The sequence below is a fragment of the Lynx rufus genome, unplaced genomic scaffold, assembly GCF_022079265.1.
Source record: "Lynx rufus isolate CCGP_SWC_20201006 ecotype Redwood Valley unplaced genomic scaffold, mLynRuf1.p SCAF_10, whole genome shotgun sequence".
Lineage (NCBI taxonomy): Eukaryota > Metazoa > Chordata > Mammalia > Carnivora > Felidae > Lynx > Lynx rufus.
In genome coordinates this window covers 74,454,068-74,469,890 of record NW_025814824.1, presented here as the reverse complement: position 1 = coordinate 74,469,890, position 15,823 = coordinate 74,454,068, and the positions used below count along the sequence as shown (strand labels likewise).

Genomic DNA, 15,823 nt, shown 5'->3' with positions numbered 1-15,823 from the left:
GTGAAAGGGCACGCACATCCTTGGCCCATTGTTTGGCCCCCACCCAAGGGCTCCACTCAAATATAGTATTTATGACTACAAGACATGTTTGTTGAGTGCCTGAGCGATGGTGTGAATGAAGGTGAGGCCTTACGGGGGCTTTGCCCCAACCCTGACTTGGCTGTGCTCATGCCTTCCCCTCCCTGACAGGTGAACCTGTACTCGGACCCGCCCCAGCCCAGCTACAGCATCCACACAGGGACGGTGCCCCAGGGGACCAAGGTCTTGTCCTTCACCATCCCACAGCCCCAGTCTGTGGAGCGGTGGTCGGGCCCTGCCGAAGCCCCACAGGCCTCTGGGGCCTCCGGTGAGTCAGAGAGGAAATGTGACTGGAGGGCCTTCTGCCTGTGATTCTGCTCTGGGGGGGCTTGGTTGGCCTTAGGGTGGCACTGGCTTCAGGTCAGGGGAGGGAGGGAGGTGAGGCCCTTGTCTGGGACGTCTGACTTGAAGAGGTCGAATGGAGATGTGGAAACCATGTATCTTTCCTAGAGCCAGAGCAGCCGGGAGGGGCCCTAGCTCTGCATCTAGCAGCTGGGGGATCTTGGGCCCAGTGAGTAACAGAGCACTGATGTCACTGTGGAGCCCGTGTGGGGGCCCGGCTCTGTGCCAAGCCTTGCCGTGCAGGATCCCACCTAATCCCCACATCAACCCCGCTGACAGTTAGGGCAACCGAGGCACGGAGGGCCGAGGACTTGCTGAAGGCCACGCCGCTACAAGCAGAAGGGGGTGGGGTAGGGATTTGAACTCAAGTCCTTCGGAGTTAGAGCCTGAGCTACTGACTGGGAAACCAGACGCCTGACTTGGCCCCAGCTGTGTGATCTGGGGCAGATCCAGACCTCGTTCTCTCCTGCACCTGGGCTACACTGCCCAGCCTACTTCCTGGGGCCCATGTAAAGACAGTGTGATCTCGATATGACAGTTGTAGCTTGATGATGGAGGGTGAGGGTGTGGTTTTGAGGTTCAGCGTTGGTCCCTCAGCTCCAGGAAGGACGGTTCTTGGCCCCAGCGTTCAGTGGTTGTGTGTTCCAGGGTGGCCACCAGCTCAAAGAGACCTGAGCCCCTCCTCGTCTGCCCCAGAGTGGCTTCCGGAGAACCCGGGCATCGCCCAGGACCAACCGTCAGCAGAGCGGACCCAGGAGTTGGCTTCTCAGGCCAGCCTGTTCCTGGCCAAGGTGAGGGGAACGAGGGAGACATAACTCACCTGAGAAAGCAGTGTCTGCTTGAGTAAGAACCTCTCTGCAAGGCTCCTTGTCATTCCCCTGCTGGAGGTAACTCTGCCATCTCGAAAACGTGGGCCTCTCCCTCCTGGTTTAGAGGCCACATGGTTTACAGCCTCCTCCTTGTCACTCAGTACTGGCTTTAACTCCCTTTTTTGGCACTGTGTCCCATCAAACTCCCTCAAGTTGGGCTTGAAAGTGTCTACTGGTTCACCCCTAGGGGAGACTCACCGCTCCTCCAGGATTCTGGAAGGATGAGAGAATCTCAACTCTACCTCTTCCAGTTTGGGATAAACCACCCCCCTTTCTTAGTGCGTTTCATTACAGAAATAAATTCTCAGTCCCTTCTCAAAGGGCCTTTATGCTTTCACCAAACAGTCCAAATAACTGTGAATTGTTTGTAGCTCTATTTTTAACTGCACACTTGGCCTTATGCCAGACGTGCTTTAAAGCAGCTTAGAAAATACATGCATGACAACCACATTCTGAAAACAGAAGTGAGGAAAATGGGGCAAAGGGGAAGTAAGGGTAGAAAAAAATAGACCGAACTTAGTGTAAAGTGAATAAACAAAATGTCCTGTTGGACACTGAACGCTTTACCAGGTTCATGTTTGGTTTTGAGCTTCCTAGTTGTCAGTGTGAAAAGGGAAATGCAGTAGTTACATATATTATCATGGCCATAAAACACATTCCTTCAGAGAAATACCAAGCATCCTCTTTTTTCTTTTTTTTTTTTGGTAACAGTTTTGTTGAGATATAATTCACATGTCATACAATTTACTCCTTTAAAGTTAATGCTTCAGTGGGTTTTACTATATTCACAGTCATGCAGCTATCACCACGATCAATCTTTTTCATCACCCAGTGAGAAGCTCCTATCCATTAAGCAGTTCCCCCATCCCCTTCCCCCCAGCCCCCTGGAGGCTGCTCATTTACTTTCTGTCTCCTTGGGTTTGCCTTTTCTGGACATTTTCTATAAATAGATGTATATAATCTTCGTCCTTTTGTGTCTGGCTTCCTCAAGCTCATCCATCATAGTAACCTGAACTGTTTTATCACCACCATCCTCGTTCCATACCTGGAGAGATGTTTCTTCGTGTCCTGTGTGCTGTAAAGCAAAGGCAAGGTCATCACACCGAGCAGGAGCTGGGGCACCAGCTGACCCCTGATGACCTAGGGCTGTGCTGTTTGATCCAGGAGCCACAGACCATGTGGCTGGTCAGTACTTGACATGTGACCAGTCCAAACTGAGGTGTTCTGTGAGGGTAAAACACACAGTGGGTTTCAAAGACTTCATGTGACAAAAGAATGTAAAATATTTCATTAATAATTGTTTACATGGATTCCATGTCAAAATGATATTTTAGGTTCATAAAATACATTATTAAAATTAATTCACCTGTTTCTTTTTTACATTTTTACATTTGACATCATTTTTTTAGAATTTTATTCGATGTTTTAGAAAATTTTAAATTGCAGGGATGCCGGTGGTTGCTCAGTCGGTTGAACGTCTGATTCTTGATCTTGGCTTGGGTCGTGATCCCAGGGTTGTGGGATCGAGCCCTGCGTTGGGGTCCGTGCGGAGCGTGGAGCCTGCTTAAGATTCTCTCACTCTCTAAGATAGAAAAAAATTTTTAATTAAAAAAAAAGAACATCTTAAATTGCATATGTAGCTTGCATTATGTTTCTGTTTTCTATGTTATATAAATTATGTATAATTTATATAAATTTCTATATTACATTTTGGCACTAATCTAGAGCTTTCCTAGAAATCCTAGAAAGCCCCAAATCATCCTTTGTCTTTTTTTCTTTGTTAAAAAAAGTTTTTTGTAAAGGTAATTGGATGCACATGGCAATAACCTCACATAGCATAAAGGGCATATTCAGTGAAAAGTCTTTTTTCCCATAGTTGCCCTTCTGTTTCATGCAAAAGTGTTCAACACACACACATGTGTTCTTAGAAATGGTCACACAAGTATGTATGCTATGCTGGGCCTTGACTTTTTTACTATCCTGAAGTTGAGTGTTTATTTCTGGGAAGGCGATGAATTCACTCTGTTCAGAGTTCAGAAGGTCCATAGAGTAGAATGCTTCCTCCCATCCCTGTCCCCACCACCACCCAGGTCTCTGCCCCAGAAGCAATTAATATTTCAGTTTCTTGCATCCTTCTAGAGGTAGTTTGTAATATATAAGCAAATGTATTTATATTTTTCCTTTTTTTCTCTCTCTCCCTATTTTATACAGATGGTAGCTTATTATAAAGACTGGGCTATACCTCAATTTGACACTGAAAAGTAGGTCTTAGTTTATACGTGAGCACAGACACATACCCTTTCCTCTTCTTGATGGCTGCGTACTACTCCACAGATAGGCTTTTCGATCGTTTCTGTTGCCCCCGCCATTATGCGGCAGTAAACATCCTGTGTCATAGACCTTCATGCCCACGAGTGAGTGTGCTTTGCCATTGATAAATTCTGGGAGGCTCCGCTTTGATTTTTCCAAAGGCAGCCGTGACCAGAGCCAGTGGTGGAGACAGTTTCTGGCATCCGCCTTTCCGTGCTTGGCAGGAAACCCACATCCTGAGGCGGGACCCAGTTTCTGGTGCCAAAGCGCGAATGTGGCTAAGCGTGGGGGCTGCAGGCCTCACCTTCCAGGGTCCGGATTAACTAGAGCGGGTTTCCTTCCCCTCCCGATGTCCAGGTGGAATCCTTCGCAGGGCTGATGCAGGCAGGACGGCTGACGCCCCGGGACCAACTCAAGGTACCGTCTACTTCGGGAGATGCCCTTGGAGCTGCCAGACACCTGCTCTGGCCCCCAAAGTGGAGTCTCTGGAGCCCCGTCCGCCGCAACACAGGCCAGAGAATCTCAGACACACCGTCTCCTTTCACAGCAGACAGCCCCTGCTTAGCTTGCCGTGACAAGGATCAGTATATCACAGTATTACCACTGACTAAGCGGTGGTGGTGGTGCGCCAGAGGCACTGTGGCACGCCTTCGATGCACACGGTTGCGTTTTATCATAGAACGCCAGTAAGGCGGTTACAGGCACCGCCCGCATTTAACTGGAATGGAGCGGGGGAAGCCGAGACAGGCGACTTGAAGGCCACGCGGCTGGTAGGCAGCGGAGCCCAGACCCGGGTCTGTCTGATTCCCGAGTCCGCGGTGGTAATCCCTGGCCTGCACCGCCTCCCACCCATCTGGCTCCCCCTCAGCCACCAGAAGAGACTTGCCCTTTCTTTTTTTTTTTTTAATTTTTTTTTTCAACGTTTATTTATTTTTGGGACAGAGAGAGACAGAGCATGAACGGGGGAGGCGCAGAGAGAGAGGGAGACACAGAATCGGAAGCAGGCTCCAGGCTCTGAGCCATCAGCCCGGAGCCCGACGCGGGGCTCGAACTCACGGACCGCGAGATCGTGACCTGGCTGAAGTCGGACGCTTAACCGACTGCGCCACCCAGGCACCCCGAGACTTGCCCTTCCAAAAATTTTCTTTGCTTGTAAAAGTGATTGCCCAGTATCTGAAAACCAAGGGGAAAGGGGGAGGGGAGCCCTAATCTAACCATTATGGGCTTATTTCCTCTTGGATTTTGGTATTTCTGGACAACTATAGTCGTATATAAAATCGAGATTTCTGCTGCATCAGCAGGACCCCAGGAAAGGAGCAGGTAGAGCTCTGAAAGCTGGGAGCGTCGGGTCAATGAAGGGGCTGTTAGCGGGGCCGTGGGCAGCGTCAGGGGATGCGACAAGGAACAGGGGACCTGCCTGGGGACCGGCACCTCCCCACAGCCCTTCCCTGCCAGGTCTCTCTCCTCCCGCCCTATGACCTCTTACAGATGCCTCCCACTAGGCAAGACCCCCTGGGAAGCCAGCAGGTGTGGAGCCCAGCTGATGCTGGAGGCACAGAGCAGGGTGGGGAGGGGGGCTGAAGAGGGGTGGAGAGGGGCAAATACAACACACCTGGTTTGTAAAAAATGCTATATTTTTACTACGTCATTACTGTGTTACTAATTACTATGTTACCGTATAGACATCATCCATTTTCCAATTGCAACATATGTGATGTGTGTTGTATTATCTCACTGAGTGCATGAGCAAGGACCTTGAAAAACAAAACGCTTCTTTTTCTTCCCCTCTGTCGTACTTCCCCCACATCTAGGAGGTCAAGAGCTGTTGGAAGATCAAGCCTGCCCGGGGACTAGATTCTAGGTTGTCCTTGAACTCAGTCTGCTGTCAGCATAGAATGAATGGGATGGGGATGATCACAAGCCAGGGGAAATGACCCTTCTTCCTGAGTTTTAACCATCTGTTAGCTATCACCACCTTTGCTGTGGACGCTTAACATCACTGTTAGGCCCATGAGCTCTGGAGCTGGAGGACCCGGGTTCAAATCCTGCCTACAACTTGCTCCCTCACTGTGTGACCTTCACCAACTTAAATAACCCTCTGTGCCTCAGTTTCTCCTCTTTAAATGAAGGTGATAAACTACCCCTGTCCTTAGGACTATGTTGGAAATTCAGTGACTAATGCCAACTGCTTTAGCGTAGAACCTCAGTGCTCAGTAAATTTTAGCTGTTGTTAGCAGAAGTGTGGTAGTGATGGTCATCTATCGTGACAGTCCATAAGCGCTTGGGAAAAGAGTGACTACTGTTCCCAGATCCACAGTTTGGAAAATAAGAATGAGGATCCGTGGTCGCTCAAGTACTGGGCCCACAGGGGGACGTAGTGATGGTGTATTTGGCCTGCAACCGTCATGAAACATTGGGGTACGTGTAGGTCTATCCAGGAAACACTAGTGCTCTCTGGAGCCCGTGCCAAGGCTCTAAGCCGTGCCTCAGCCTTGCCAGTCTGATGGCAGAGAGCTAGACGGGGGCAGGCAGGTTTTAGGGAGTCCTAACCCCAGCCTTCTAGGGACTTAGGGGCCCAGAGGATGGGTCTCCTGCCCCACCCCCACCGTGAGCTACCTCATCCACTGTATCTGCAGGGACAGAGCCCACGGGGGCTGCACACTCAGGTCCTCCTGGCCTGGTCTGGTTTCAGGGCTTCCAGAGGCTAAAGGCCGCCCACGCGGCCCTGGAGGAAGAGTACCTGAAGGCCTGCAGGGAGCAACACCCAGCCCAGCAGCTGGCCGGCCCCCAGGGGACGCCCAGCAAATTTGATCCTGGCAGGTACGTGCTGGGGAGGGAGGCTTCTGGTTCCCTCAGTCACCGGGAGGGGCACACTTTGTCCTCATAATTCATGTGCTACAGGAACAGGGAGAAATCCTACCCCAATTAGCAGCATATCCAGATGCGGGTACACCTGAAGGCTGCAGTGTGTGTCCTTTTTGCCATGACGTGACCTTGGAGATGAGACCTGAAACTGCTCATCAGAGAGCAGAGAAGTGAGGCCAGAGGGGAAGGGATTTACTCAAGGCCCCACAGCCTGTTGGTCGCAGAGGCGGGCTCAGGCAGAGGCCACCTGTTCCCAGTGGAGTCCCCTTTCACCTTGTTTTTTCGAGTTCTCCACATAATCCAAACTGGGACATTAACTGGACCGTCCATGGCATTCTCTGGAAGTTTCGCTCAGAACCACGGCCTCCCAGACCTGCCTGCTGTGGTTGCTGTAACAGGTCCGGGTGCTGATGTCTCCCCAGGGTGCTAGAGGAGGAGATATTCCAGCTGGGTATTCGCCTGGAAGAGCTGAAGGACCACATGGACCACACCCAGCCTGAACCTGAGCGAGCCGGGTCAGACTCCACCCCAGACAGCCCCCCAGCCACGCCTTCTCCACGCCAGCCAGTGCACCTGCCTTCTCCTTCAGGACAAGCCCCCACACCCGCCACCCAGACCCTCTGCCCTCAGGTACCTCTTTGCCCAGCCATACCGCACCTTTCCTTCCTTCTCTTCTTCATTAATCGACTTCTTCACTGCATACTTGTGAAGTATGCACCATGTGCCAGCACCCGAGACACGTGGTGGGAATTCAGTGGGAAACCGACCAACAAAAATAGGTGGGGGGTGCCTGGGTGGCTCAGCTGGTTAAGCATCCGACTCTTGATTTCGGCTCAGGTCATGATCTCATGGTTCGTGAAATCGGGCCCCATGTTGGGTTCATGAGATCAAGCCCTATGTCAGGCTCTGCACTGACAGTGTGGAACCTGCTTGGAATTCTCTCTCTCTCTCTCTCTCTCTCTCTCCAAATAAATAAATAAACTTAAAAAAAAAGTAGGTGGTTTTAATACTCATGGAGTTGCTTGTCTTGTTGAACTAATTCTATTTTGCTCAGGGCTCTGAAGGAGAATTACGGGGCTCTAGGAGAGTAACAGGGCAACATGACTGAGTTTAGAGGCCCCGAGAAACTTTCCTTGAGTAAGAAATGTTTTAATGAGATCTGAAGATGAGTGGGAATTACTACACGCAGAAGAGCAGAAGCCATGCACCAGGGGAAACAGCCGGTGCAAAGGCCCTGTGGTTAGAGTATGGAAGGTGAGGGGGCAATTGCCAGAGCTGTGGCTGGAGGGGAAGGCGGGGGCTCCATGATGTAGGGGCTTGTGGGTCACATCAAGGGTTTGGCCTTAAACTCTTCTGGGTTTTCAGCAGGGGGTATTAAAAGAGGATCGGCAGGTAGGTGGGAAAAGGGAAGGGCAGATAGAGAGATGTGCGTGGACCTGAGACAGGTGTAGAAGGCACATTTGCCTGGCCTTGCAGTGGTGGTGAGAGGAAGGGGAATGGGGGTGGCCTCCAGTGTCCTGCTTGTAGCACTAGATGGAGTTGGGGACTGTGCACAGGTCAGGAGACACTAGACAAGGGCCTTGCACAGAAAGGACTTTGTAGAAGTCTCTCTAGCCCAAATCACAGCCCCAAGAGAGACGATCACGGTTTGCTTTGCATAATTGAGCAGAGTGAGTGAATAGCGGTCACATAGCAGCCACACAGGTGACAGTAGTGGGGTCTTCTGTGCCTTGCTCCCTGTGCTGCGAAGGCTTGTCTATTAGGGACTGGAGCAGGAGAAAGGGCCAGCATGGTAGGTGAGGCGGGGGCCGACGGAGGGCTGGGCGCTGGTAAGGTATCCATGACGACGGAGGTCTTGGTGGCCCAGTGATGTAGGGGAAACTCTCACACTGTGGAAAGCCCCCCCAGGTGCTACCTCACGCGCTCACGGGTGCAAACCCAAGTGCGTCATCTGGAGGGGCTCCCGTGCTCCCACAATGAAGGTGTTTTGGGGGCTGGGTGTCCATACCCAGCAGGAGCAGGTCAGGAGAGGTGCCTCTGGCAGGAAATCTGGCTTCACGTCTCTGCTCTGCCCCTCGCTTCTGTTGTAAGTCTGGGCAAGTCATCTGAGCCTCGGTTTCCTGTCTGTAAAATGGGTTGTAAAAGCCGTAGGTACTGGAGGGACTATTGTGCAGTCGTGCCTGTTCAGCGTCTGGCATATGGCAGATGTTCCGTTCATGGCAGCCAGTATTGAGGGTCGCGCGATCCGGTCCCTGCATTCTGCACGCGCAGGAAAGGGTGATAGAGTCAGCGAGTCTATCCTGTTAAGTCTTCAGTGCCCCGCATGAGCCTGGTGAAAGGTAGGTCCTGAGGAAGTGGTGTTTGGCTATCTCTTCCCCTCCACCTTTCTGGCCCAGCCTCACGCCACCAGCATCGGCCCCTGCCCATCGCATGTGAACGTGGAGCTGAGCACCGCCAGCAGTGAGACGGAGGACGGGCCGCTGGGCCTCCCGGCCCCACCCAGGCATAAGGAGCTGCCGGCGGAGCAGGATTTCCACGGCCTCCTGGAGCGGTGAGTAGCAGGGGTGAGGCCGGGGTGTCCGGCCCAGTGACTGGATCTTGGCTGGCCCTGCCGGGCAGAGTCATGCTCCTCTGTGTTCCTCAGGTACCTCAGCGTGAAGACCGTCCCAGAAGCCATGAAGCCGGAGGAGGGCGAGGACGAGGATGAGGACGAGGACGGGCAAGGCCATTCAGTAGAAGTTGACGGACCAGCTCCACCTCCAAGAAAATCAGAGGCCACCGGGATGCCCGTAAGGCAGCTCCCAGCACCGGCTGAAAGAAGTCACAGGACCCCCCTCAAGTATGTCACTGAGCCTCCCCTACCTGTCCCCAGACCAGCTCTGAAACCACAGGGGTGGTGATTATCCTACTGAGCTCAACGACGGCTCGTTAACAGCTTAGAAGTGGCTTTCCTGGCCTGTGACCCAGGTCTCTCCCCAGTGTAGACTATACACCGTGGATAGCACCGGAAGGGATTTGGGGTGGGGCGGGACATGGTTTTTGGCAGGCCAGATGCAGCGTGAGATAACGTCACTGTCCTCTTCAGCCTCAGACCTTCCAAGTCCCTCCAGGAGAAAGTTCCCGTGCCATTATGTCTTCACTGCCTCTCCTGATCGTCCTTTAAAAAGAACAAGAACAAGCGAGCAGACCTCAGGCCCAGAGCCTTTAGCAGACAAGAGGATCTGCCTAGAATGTAACAATAATGTGTTCTTGGGTCTTGTGTCTATTTCCAAAGTTAGTTTCTATTTGTAACACAGAATACTGACTGCTCTTCCATTTATAATGATGACATGAGCCTTTTGAGTAGATTGAAGTTAATGAAATGGCTGAAATGGGGAAGATAGTGTGCAGATTCCTGACGCCTGGGAAATGATAGCTCGTTTGTTTCCGCACTATTTCTGCTGTAGTGCGTTGGGTAGGTTTATGCGGGCCCTCCCCATTTTATATAGGAGAAAAGTGAAGTTCAGAGAGGGGAGGAATCTTGCCCGAGGCCACACAGCTCAACGGTGACAAAACACTGGGTGGGCAGCCAGGGGTGTCTGACCCCGGAGCTTGCGTCCAGACTGCTTGGCTCCCAGGACAGGGCTGCCCAGCCCATGCCAGGGCTCAGACGTGCTTTGCCCCTCCCCGCTGCCAGGGAGACTGTGGAGCAGATGGTGTCTGTAAAGCCAGCAGGCTTCCATGCATCTGTGGCCAGAGATGGCTACCTCCAGGACCTGGACAAAGTCGAGGCAGCTCCTCCTCCGGGCCCCAGCAGGCCACCTCACCCTCGGGGCACCAAGCCTTTGGCATCCCACCAGAGCAGTCTGACCAGCTTAGAGGGAAGCGGCCTCTCTGAGCACCTTCCACAGAAGTCTCTGCGCCAAGCTGGTGGGCCCCACCTAGAGGTAAGCATCTGTGCATGGGGCATGGATCTCCTGGGGATTTCTGCCCCCGGGCCTTTGCTCACACCCTTCCAGAATGCCTGCTGTTCCCAATCGCTACCAGGCACAATTCTGCCCCAGCATTCAGGGCTTATGCCTGGTGCTGCCTCTCTGCTGTAGCTCCCTGTACCCCTGCCCCCCTGCCAGGACCTCTTGTCCTCTGAAAGCTTATGGCCCATTGTCTGTATTTCTTTGAGCCTGCTTAGCACAGATGGGGGGATGGTCCTTGATTCCATGGCCTGTTTGTGACATTAGAGTAGCAATTTTTAAACTATTGCAGGAGTCACAGATCACTATGGAAATGTGACTTATGCAATGGAGCCTCCCCTAGAATAATGCATATATATGCATGTGGACACACACACACACACACACACACACACACACACACACACCTGTAGTCCTGATGAGCCTGTAGTAAGCAATCTGCACTAGACCACGAACTCATTGAGGGCAGGCACCTGGGTCGCCTGTTTGTGTTCTTTGCACCTTTCATTAGACCCAGTGTTGAGGAGGTGTGCACATTTGATGAATTTTATCTTCCCGATTCATTGGGCCCGGGCTTTTCTGCCATCAGACAGGACCATGGCATTCCAGGCCCAAGCTGGAAGACATGTGGAAAATGTGAATCCCATCCCCACAGTGAGACGGCTTTCTCCCTCTCCTCCCCTCCTTCCTCAGCTCTGGAAATCTGCTACAGTGTCTGTCTCCAGGGCCTCCCCAACTCCTCAGGGAAGCAGGACTTGTTCAGGGTCCTCCCGGGACATGGAGAGTCCCTGCTGTTGGCCTGGTGCTGGTCCCGAGTGCCTGAGGACTCTCACACCGCAGGCCTGGCCGCCAGGAGCTGGGCCAGCCTCCAGGCCTGTGAGCTTCTGGAATGTGAGGTCCAGGCCAGGATCGGGAAGACCTTCCCAGTGTGCCTTAGGCACACTCCTCAGACTTAAAGGGACACTGCCTCTTTCAGGAGCCCTGGATGGCATCCCCCGAGACAGACAGTGGTTTCGTGGGCTCAGAAACCAGTAGAGTGTCGCCCCTCACCCAAACGCCAGAGCACCGGTTCTCCCACATCAGGTACTCCGGGACCCCGCCTTCCCCATCGGCTTTGTGTGCAGAGGGGTAACCTGGGAATAAGTGCCGTGAGCCTAGAACAGGGGCTGATGACCTGGGCATTCTCAGAGCCCTCACCTCATCCCCTACTCAACCAACCAGCGACAGACTGGGGAATAAGTATCTGTTGAGCAAATCAATGACTGAATGGTAAATGAAGATCTACAGAGTGGGTAGCGGGAGGGGAACAGAAGACAAGGGTAAAGGGCAATCAGGGCGAAGAGACTGGGCTAGAACCCCAAAAGCAAGGGTGGAGGAGGGCACTCGGTGAGGGGTGGAGTAATGAGCCACCATGTAGAGCAACAGCCTCCAAAGCTGGGTGCAGTCCCCCCCACCTGCCACCTCCAGGAGGCCTGCCTGGCTCCCTGTGGCTACATGGGAAGAAAGGATTAGAAATTCCGTTTCTCTGTGTATTTTCTAAAAATTAAATTGAGCTTTATAATTTTGCCCCTGCGGGTAGGCAGGTGGACGGCTCGATACACAAATGCACGTGTAACGGGGGCACATCCTCAGAAACACCGTACTGCCCCGAGTGCCAAGTCCCAGAGGTCAGGAGCTCATTGGCTTAGAACATGGAGGGGCTCGGAGGCCCGGGCGATCTCAACATGTCTCTCCCGCCACGGTCCCTCAGCACTGCAGGAACATTGGCCCAGCCCTTCACTGCATCTGAGCCCCGGGACGCAGTTTCCCATCCCCAGACCAGGGGTCCTCCAGTCCCCAGAAGATCCGTGGAGCCCAGCACACCCAGGAGCCGAGCCCAGAGGCGACCCTCCGGCCGGGACAGTCCTCTGCGGCAGAGGGCACCCAGTTTCCGCCGGGAGCGGGCACTGGTGGCCGAGATGGGTGAGTGGGTGTATCTCTGTTGGCCAGAACCTGGGAGTAGCCGGATGGCACCTATTGAAAAATCAAAGCAACGAAAACCTTGTGTTACATTACCCTTTTTTTTTTTTTTTTTTTTTTTTTATTTTTGAGACAGAGAGAGACAGAGCATGAATGGGGGAGGGTCAGAGAGAGAGGGAGACACAGAATCCGAAACAGGCTCCAGGCTCTGAGCTGTCAGCACAGAGCCCAATGCGGGGCTCGAACTCACGGACCGTGAGGTCATGACCTGAGCTGAAGTCGGCCGCCCAACCGACTGAGCCACCCAGGCGCCCCTACATTACCTTTTAGGATACAAAATATCATGCAGGTTCACTGTGGGAAAATTTGCAACTACAGATAGGGTAGACAGAACAGAAGAGAGAAAAAAATATGCCCCGAACCATCACTGCTACATTTTGGCGTCAAACCTGTGAATTGTTTTCTATACCAATGTGTATGTGTTTATTCATGTGCACTTAAAGCAAAAATGGGATCATATTATATGTGAGCGCTTCATAACTCTTTTTCACCCCCTAAGCGCTGTCATGAACACTTTGCACGTCTATGCATTCTGTGATTTCAGTTTTTTACCTTTAAAAAAATGCATGTGAACTTTTCAGTGAAATAAACATACAGGAAAGAACGTAAATTGATGGATTTTTCACAAAATGAACACAGACCAAGAAACTCAGCACGATCAGGACCTCAGATGCTCCCCTAAGCTCCTTCCAGTCATTCCCACCCTCTCAAAGTGACCCCTGCACTGGCTTGTACACCTCAGATTGGCTTTGCCTCTTTCCAAGGCTTATCATTTAAAACTTGGAAAGTTAAACCTTAGTTAAAAGTTCAGTTAGTTATGGATTCACATGTTGTAGTGATATATAATCCAGGGAGATCCTATGTACCCTTCAGCCAGTTTCCCCCAGTGAGAACATCCTGCAAAGCCATGGTGCAGATTAATGGCATGTCGCCCCTTAATGGACACCTCACGTCCGCTGCCTTCTGAACTCCTGATGGTCTCTCAGGTGGCTGCCATTGCCCTGATTTTGTCATTCCAAGAACATTCTATAAATGGGATCATATGTATGCACTTGGAATTGGCTTCTTTACTCCCTATATCTCTGGAAATTCGTCTGGGTTGTTCCCTGTATCGACAGTCAGTTCCTTTCTGTATTATTGAGTAGGGTTCCGAGGGCACCTTGTTTTTTGTTTTTTTTTTTTAATTTTTTTTAACGTTTATTTATTTTTGAGACAGAGAGAGACAGAGCATGAACAGGGGAGGGGCAGAGAGAGAGGGAGACACAGAATCTGAAACGGGCTCCAGGCTCTGAGCGGTCGGCACAGAGCCCGACGCGGGGCTCGAACTCACGGACCGTGAGATCATGACCTGAGCCGAAGCCGGCCGCTTAACCGACTGAACCACCCAGGCGCCCCTCGGGGGCACCTTGTTTTTAACGTGTGGGCCAGGTCAGTGGTTTTTAACCCGTGGCCACCCATCCCTTTGAAAGGCTAAAGTTTTGAACACTGTCCCCAGAAAAATGCACAGAGGCAAAGCTGTGACGATAATCTTAGCGGGAGGCGGGGGGCTCTGGAGCCAGTCCCAGAACGTGGTGATGCGCGGCCGAGGCTGGGCGGGGTGGGGGGGGTGGTGTCCATGTGAAGGGGCAATGAGCTCTTCACAGGGGGAGGTGACTGCAGACTCAGACGTGGTGCTGAAATGGTGGATGGGGGGCCGGGGGGGCGGGAATCTAGGTAAGAACAGCTCTGCAGGCCCAGCTTTGCACGGCCAAGCTCCCAGCAAGAACCACATCTTCTGGTTCTGAGGTCAGTGGGCCAGTGACCTCTTTGAGAACTTCAATTATGACCTCAGCTGGCACTGCCTCTGTGCCCGTATGCTTCTGCTCCCGGACATGCGCACTGCAGGGATCCTCTCCAGGCGAACTCACCTTGGTCTCTCTCTGCTTCCTTAGCGGTGCCTGGCTCAGAGTCGGAGGGGCGACAGCCGATTTCTGAGCAGCTCGCCCGCAGCACGACAATCCGCCCACCCCCGACCTCGGCTTCTGCCACTCTGCCCCGTGGACCGGCAGAGAGCACCCGCACCCTCCTCCTCACCAGGACAGGGCGAGAGTAAGTCAGGCCATCACAGAGACGGGAGAGCGATGCCCGAGGGAGGCGGGGGCTAGCTCAGCCATCGCATCCAGTGGTGGCTGCGCTGGGGCCCGATGGACCCCGGTGGCCTGTTTCTGGGCTCAGGGCCACTCCGTGGGGCCTCACGGATGTGGACTTTGAGGACAACTGTCCAGCCAGTGGGCAATGACCGGGAGGCTCACCTTTTTGGTGCTGAGACCTCACTCCCCACCCCCCAGCGTTTCTCTCCCAAGACAGGTCTGCGCTTCCCAGGGATATATTTTCAGCAGTGGACGCTTTCATTGTATGAACAGTTGCTCTGCTCATACAATTGTTCAATGAACAGTTGCTCTGCTAGGAAAGTTGTTCCTTGCTTGGTTGAACAGAAATGGGAAAGTAGCCCGTGAGCCCTCTTCCCTCTCCTTTGAGTTGCTTTTGGCCAGTAATCAATCACATGCCTTTGTCGGGTTGGGGTATCTGTCCCCACGGGCACAGGGAAGGCTGCTTTGCAGGAATGCATCAGGGGCCTCCTGGCCTGTGCCATCACGGGACTGTCGCTATGTGCAAAGGAGGGTCCGGGGCTGGTACTCAGCTTCCAGGCCTGACTTAGTGTGTGTACTCCTGCTGTCTCCGGTGACACCAGCATAGGAATTCCAGGCTTACTTGTCAATGATATGCGAGGTCCTGGTAACACAATAGCAAGGACACACAAGGCAACACACAAGGACAAGACTGTCCTTGGCCTGGTAAGGCTCACCGTCTTATAGGATGAATGAAGAAGCCGATGGTCACACTCCCCAGTAGGAGTACAGTGGTGGCAGAGGCTCCAAGGACTGTGGGAACACAGAGAAGGGACATCTGGCCCAGTGAGAAGCTTCAGGGAGGGCTTCTGGGAGGAAGTGGTATCTCAGCTGAGACCTGAAGGAAGAGAGACGGAACAGTGTTCCCAGCAGGGGAAACAGCAGGTGCAAAGGCCTGGAGGTGAGAGAGCTCCCGTCACCTTTGCAGGGCCAAAGGTTCGTTTCAGCTGGATCCCGAGGTGTGAATGTGGCGGTGGGGGTTGAGCAGTGGAGAGGTAGACCAGGAGACACAGGGTTCGAGGTCTTGGAGGGCCTCGAACACCATAGTTAGACATCTGGATGCTGGCTCTGCTCAGAGAAATGATTCACTGAAGATTCGCGAATGCATACAGACACAGCTGAGGGCGGATGAAGGGGAGTTTAAACGGGAGTGCTGAGGTCGGGTTCACATTTTAGAAAGAGCTCTCTGGCCACTAGCAGGGTGAGAACAAGGCGAGGCGGG

The 15,823-nt window shown here is 52.8% G+C and overlaps 1 protein-coding gene across 5 annotated transcripts in view; it reads left to right on the top strand.

The window, feature by feature from the left end:
* The window catches only part of AKNA (AT-hook transcription factor), a 55,160-nt gene that overhangs the window by 27,044 nt on the left and 12,293 nt on the right, over positions 1-15,823 (top strand). For 4 of the 5 annotated variants that reach the window (XM_047068380.1, XM_047068366.1, XM_047068386.1 and 1 more), the window contains exons 5-15: positions 190-346; positions 1,069-1,211; positions 3,957-4,016; positions 6,292-6,419; positions 6,887-7,094; positions 8,861-9,015; positions 9,109-9,303; positions 10,141-10,390; positions 11,391-11,497; positions 12,165-12,376; positions 14,365-14,521. In XM_047068380.1, the coding sequence (XP_046924336.1) occupies positions 190-346; positions 1,069-1,211; positions 3,957-4,016; positions 6,292-6,419; positions 6,887-7,094; positions 8,861-9,015; positions 9,109-9,303; positions 10,141-10,390; positions 11,391-11,497; positions 12,165-12,376; positions 14,365-14,521 (1,772 nt within the window). The remainder of the gene's footprint in view (positions 1-189; positions 347-1,068; positions 1,212-3,956; positions 4,017-6,291; positions 6,420-6,886; positions 7,095-8,860; positions 9,016-9,108; positions 9,304-10,140; positions 10,391-11,390; positions 11,498-12,164; positions 12,377-14,364; positions 14,522-15,823) is intronic. The other variant, XM_047068397.1, reaches the window with a different exon arrangement.